This window comes from Gracilinanus agilis, chromosome 4 (genome assembly GCF_016433145.1).
Source record: "Gracilinanus agilis isolate LMUSP501 chromosome 4, AgileGrace, whole genome shotgun sequence".
NCBI lineage: Eukaryota > Metazoa > Chordata > Mammalia > Didelphimorphia > Didelphidae > Gracilinanus > Gracilinanus agilis.
The window spans coordinates 282522975-282529247 of NC_058133.1; the positions used below are offsets into that span (position 1 = coordinate 282522975).

Here is a 6273-nt window from a genome sequence, read left to right on the forward strand (position 1 = left end):
ATGGCTTTAAACCACAGTGTGTCACCTCAAGATGACTACATTCCACACTATCTTCGGGATGGAGACCCTTTTGCATCCAAACTCTCCTGGGAAGCTGACTTAGTAGCTGGTTTCTACTTAACCATAATTGGTAAGCCACCTTGATTCTTTTGTGAAAAGAATGCAGATAAGCAGATATATAGACAATGAGAAGACTCAGGGAACAAATCAAAAGATTTTTTACAGAGACTCCATTATAGTGTTATATTGGAATTTTGGGGGAAAAGGTTCACAGACAGCTTGAATTTGCCCTCTGGGTACTTGAACTCAAAAACTTCACCAAGGCTGAAGGGGTGTGTGTGTGTGTGTGTGTGTGTGTGTGTGTGTGTGTGTGTGTGTGTGTGTGTGTGTGTTTGGTGATAAGTTAGAAAAAGGAGAAGAAAAAGAAAATTAACACGTGAAGCCAACACAGGAGGAATAGACTAGAGAGACATCATGGTAACAGTAGAAAAGAGTATTGGATTTGGAGTCAAAGAACCAGGATTTAGATTCCAACTTTGCTGCTCTCTACTGCTATGACTTCAGTGTCTTCAGCTGTAAAATGAAGGATTTGAACTAGTTGACCTCTGAGGTCCCTTCCAACTCTAAACTTATGATCCTATGGTCTTCAAAGTCTCAGCTCTGATATACTAAGATAGTAGAACAGTAAAACAATGAATGATATTGTAAATTCTTGATTTTCTGTGCTAATGAAAGAATTATAGTGTCACAAATAATACAAAATGCAACTCATCAATAAATAAAATATTTTAAGTTGAAAATTTCATTGTATTATATGATTTTTAAAATAGCATTTACCTTCCTTATCAGGGCTCCCTAAATGATTCATGATCTGATTTTGTTGTTCCCATGCTCATAAAACTTCAGTGGCTCCCTATTACCTCCAGGAAAAATCCATAAACTTCTCTGGAGTTCACAATCTGTATCCATTCTCTTTTATAAATTCCAAACTGAAACTGACTTACTTTTTGTGCCTCACACACTTTTCTTATATTGACTCTGTCTCCTCTCTCTATGCCTCTGGTGAAGGTATTCTCTCTCTCTCTCTCTCTAACTTATAACTTTATCCAAGCATTTTTCACATAGTGACAAAGAATCATAGGACATTAATGCTTAAAAGGGAACTTAGAGATCATCTAATCGAATTTCCTTATCATATAATATTTATTATATATTTCATTTATATATTATAAATAGCCCTTTTATACATATTATTATATATTCATATATTATATGTATACACACACATATATCTATGTATACATATCCCTTATAGGTCTAAAAGCTGAAGGAAAGTATTTTGGTGAAGGTCACACAGTTAGCTTGTAGTAGAGTGCATTTTGCTTTTGCTTAGACTAATGATAGGTTGGCATTCTGAGTACATACTAAATGATAGTTGAACCAGAGGCACAATAGGAAATGAGCAGAAGGCCCCCAGGGGTTAAAGACTTGTCATGGATAATCTGCAAAGTAGATATCCTGCACCTAGATCACGTATAGCTGATCACACAGATCTCTCAGAATTACTATCATTATTTAGAAGTTTAGGGGAACAATGAAAGGGTAGGCAGTGCCCAGTAGATTTATCCTCTCTGGAGCTTGTCAAAGGTGCCAAGAGGTATATTCAAGGTTTTTTGTTTTGTTTTTTTTTTCCCCCCAGACTTGGCACTTTACCAGATCCTTGAGTCCATAAAAGCATCACAAAAAAAGTGCTTTCAGGGTCTCTTATGCTTCAAGAACAAAACAGAAAGTGGTTCTTGAATTTGAATTTAAAAAATTAAATTAAAAATTAAAATTAAATTAAAAATTAAAAAAACAACAACCTCTTTTACTTTTATAGAATTATTGCTATAGATTCATGAGCAGTTTTAGAGTCAACAACTCATTAGTCATTAGTCAATCATTCATTATGTGCCATACACTGTGCTAAACACTGTACTCTGAGAGTACAAATACAAAAAAGCAGAAAGATAATACCTGCTCTCGGGAAGCTTATATTTTAGTAGGGGAAGATGACCACATAAAAGGAAGCTTAAAAGGGTCTGCGTAGCCCAGGCAAGGTGCCTCCCTGAAGGCCGAGTGAAGCAAGTCAGGAGGGAAAAGTCTATGATGAAATATGTTAAATAGGAGATCTAGAAAATACTGACTATTGAAACTGGAGGGACTTTGGCCTTCTGGTTCCATCATCCCTATGGTATTTATGACTAAGAGTCAGATCGAGAGCTCCCCAGTCCCAAGAGCACCCTGGGTATCTGAGATGCCTAAGAATGTCCCAAACTGAAAAGGCTGACAATCACCAAACCTCACCTATAATTTCTGCTCTGTCTACCTCAGCCAGAGGGCCGTTATGATGGTCAAGTGAGATAATATATTTAAATTAATTTGAAATATGTAAAGTGCTATTTAGATGTCAAATTCATAGTATTACAGGCTGAGAGTTAAAATGCACTTTAAAGAATCATGAGATTATAGAGTTAGGTTTGAAGAGACCTCAGAGGCCATTTAGTGCAACACCCTGGTTTTATAGATGAAGAAAAGTGAGAGGTCATCTACACCAGCTAGCTGGTGTAGCCCATAAAGTAAAGTAATGAGCCTGGGGTTAGAACTCCCTGAGTTTAAATCTTTCCTCAGACACTTACTAGCTGTGAGACCTTCAGCAAGTCACTAAATGTTGCTTGCCTCAGTTTCCTAATCTGTAAAATGAGCTGGAGAAGGAAATGGAAAAACCATTTCAGAATCTTTGCCAAGAAAACTCCAAATGAGATCATGAAGAATCAAACATGACTAAAAATGACACAATAACAGACTAACCCTTTACAAATGAAGAAACTTTAATTTATAGAAGATAGATTACCTGACCAATATCATGCAGAGAGGAAATGGGGACCTATCCAAGGTTACACAGGCATAGAAGTTAAATGACCCACCCAAGTTCACACAGGGAGAAAAGTTAGATGAACTGCTCAAAGTAAGAGGAAAAGAAGTTTAGGTTTTACTCAAGGTCACAAAGTAGAATAGTTAAATGACTTGCCCAAGTTCATGGGTAGTAAATGGAAGCTGAAATTTAAACCCAGATCCTCTGAATTCAAAGAATCTGAAGTGATTATTGTTATTATTTTATAGCTTTATGATAATCAACTTATTATTCAAGGAATTCTGAGACAGTGATTGGACATAGTGGAACAGGCCAAATAATGACATAATATACTTCAATTCTTTGTGGCCAGGTGTCCATATGTCTATCTTTATTTCATTTCTCTTATGGAGACTAAGGCTGTGGTCAAATAAAAGGCCCACAAGGTTAAAAATAAGTATTATAGAAGAGAAGTCAGTAGGGATGTTAGATTAAGTAGTATTAGAAAGAAAGTAGGTGATTCTAGAGGCATCTAAAGGAGTTTATTATGAGATAAACAGAGAAAGAAAAATTAGCCCAAGTCCATCCTATCTCTCTCTCCCAAATGACCACTAGTATTATTAATGATGAATACAATTGATTTTCAATTATCTACATTCATGAAAGGGAGCAGAATTGAAGTATATTATGTCATTATTTGGCCTGTTCCACTATGTGATAAACAATTAGTTTATATTGATCTTTGAAAAGCCTTCTTTCTTCCCCCCCCCCTTTAGACAAGATACTTTCCTAGATCATTTTCCTTAGGATAATATGAAAAATGAGCCTGTATTTCTTTGACTCTCCTCAGCTGATATTTGTGATATTGAGCAAGGTGGAAGCCAGACTTATATGCTGATGCTGGTTCACAAAATCTCTATTGTCTACATCCAGAAAAGAGAAAATTAATAATTTATACAAGGAATCTTCAGTTAAAGGAACATATTCTAGAATGATAATTTCTTAATCATACGTTATGACTCCAGTCTCAGCATCCCCTAAGAAGTTAAAAGAATAACAGGATCAGAGATTTCAATACAGAAGAGATGTCAGAGGTTGTCTAATCTACTCCTCCTCATTTTAAGATGAGAAAACTGAGGCATAGAAGGGTTAAATGATTTGCCTAAGCTTAACACAATTAGTAACAGTCTGAGGTAGAATTTGAACCCATTTTGAATTGATTTCAAGTTTAGTGACCTATTAATTGTACTGTACTGTTTCTCAAAACAGGCTTCTACAGGAAGCAGTTCCCAGCCCCTCCTAATTCTAAGGTCTCCTCTCTTTTGATTATTTCCTATCCTTCCTGTATGTAGCTTATTTTTACATATTTATTTGCTTTTTCCACTCCCACCCCTCCATTACATTGTGATCTCTTTGACTCAGGGACTGTCTTTTGTCCCTTTTTGTATCCCCAGTGCCTGGCATATATTCTAGGTGCTTAACAAATGTTTATTGCGCTTCACTCAGCTCTCTGAAGATAAAAGGGCCTATTCCTTTTTCTATTAAAAAAATTTATTTAAATCTTTTTTAATTTTTACTTCCCCTTCATTTCCCACTGTATCTCTCCTGCACCACATCCAGAAAACCATCTCTTATAACCAAGAATTAAAAAAGAGAAAATAATTATAATGGAGTCAATTAACCAAATTAACAATTAACTAACATGAAAGGCAGCATTACATTCACATAGTCCCCTAATTCTTCAAAGACAGGAGGCAGATAGATGCTTATAACTTTTCTTCAGGGTCAAACTTAGTCATAATTTTATATCATGCATGTTCAATAACTTTGGTTTGTTCTCTCTACTTACATTGTTGTTGTCATTATGTACTTTGTTTTTTTGTTCTTATTTTACTTGGCATTAGTTAATATGTTTTCTCATGCTGTTTTTTGCATTGTTCATACTTATACTTTTTCTTTCCTTCTTTCTTTCTTTCTTTCTTTCTTTCCTTCTTTCCTTCTTTCCTTCCTTCTTTCTTTCTTTCTTTCTTTCTTTCTTTCTTTCTTTCTTTCTTTCTTTCTTTCTTTCTTTCTTTCTTTCTTCTCTCTCTCTCTCTCACTCTCTCCCTCTCTCTCTCTCTCTCCAGTTTGTTAAGCTATTACCCACTTGAAGGACATCTGGTGTCTTTCCAAATCTTTACTATTACCAAAAAACATTTTTAAAAATTCTCTTTAGGACCTTTCTGTTTTTGACCTTCATAGAGTATATGGAAGAAGTTTGTTTAATTTTTTTTTGTTCCATATTCCTACAGCTTTGAGTGTTTCCTTGGAGAGAAAAAGAAAAAAAAGTACATTTTGTTGATCATTTTTAGAGTCTGGCTCTGAATCTACACTTTCTCCCTTTTGGCTTTCTTATAGGATTCCTTTAATGATGTCTAGGTTTCATTTGAGTTGGACAACTTTAGGGTTTATAATCATCTTTGTTTTTCCTTTTTCTAAGCTCAGAGAGTTGTTAGTTTTAATGAGCCGTTCAGGCAACCCTGACTCCAGGGATTTGGAATTTCCTAACAGCACATGGGGGTTTCTGGGAGTTTAATAGCCCTCGAAACTTGTTTCTCCTTCAAAATTTTTGTGATGGGGAATATGTTAAGACAAAACAGAATTTTCTGTTTCTCCCATAACAAAATCAGCACATTTTCCCTTAGGACTGGGTAGATCTTAAACTCAACAGCCTAGACATGATAATTAAACTGAAACTAAGGAGGTCCCTGAGAGACTGTGTAGAGAGAGGAGGGCCTAGGGTAGAGTCTTGAGATACATTCACAGATTGGGATAGGATGTAGATAACGATCTAGCAAAGGAGACTGAGGAGTATATGTGACTTCAGATTGAATCCTATTGGCTTTCTGCCCTCCAGAAGGTAGCCTGCGCCCCACTGCTTTCCTTGTTCATCCTAGTGACGCAAACGTATTCATTCCTATGTCTTTGGTCATGTAGCCTAACTGAACACATTTCTCATTCACTGCTAAGAGAGGCATTATGGTATAGCAGCTAACATGCTAGATTAGGAGTCAGGAAACCCTGGGTTTGAGATGCTAAATTTATGTTACCTTGGGCAAGAAAATTGAATCTCAGTTTTCTCATCTGTAATGGGGACAATAACAGCATCTACATCACAGGGTGGTTGTGAAATTGAGTTAATATATGATATTGGGTTAATGAAAAGTTAATACATGTAAAGCACTTTGCAAACCTTTATAGAGGACCAGCTCTATATGTCAGGGGTCCTGAGTGGCGTTTTGCGGCGTCGGATTGCTAAGACAGGAAAAAGAAACTGAGAACAGCCGAACTAGAGGTTAGCCCATGCTGATCCGATGCTATGGGATTTGGACTTTATTTTT

General features: G+C 36.1%; 1 protein-coding gene across 1 annotated transcript in view; it reads left to right on the forward strand.

The window, feature by feature from the left end:
• OPN5 (opsin 5) overlaps positions 1-6273 on the forward strand; it is a 44594-nt gene continuing 38321 nt past the window's right edge. Inside the window, exon 1 of the mRNA XM_044675338.1 lies at positions 1-130. Coding sequence (XP_044531273.1) covers positions 1-130 — 130 coding nt within the window. The remainder of the gene's footprint in view (positions 131-6273) is intronic.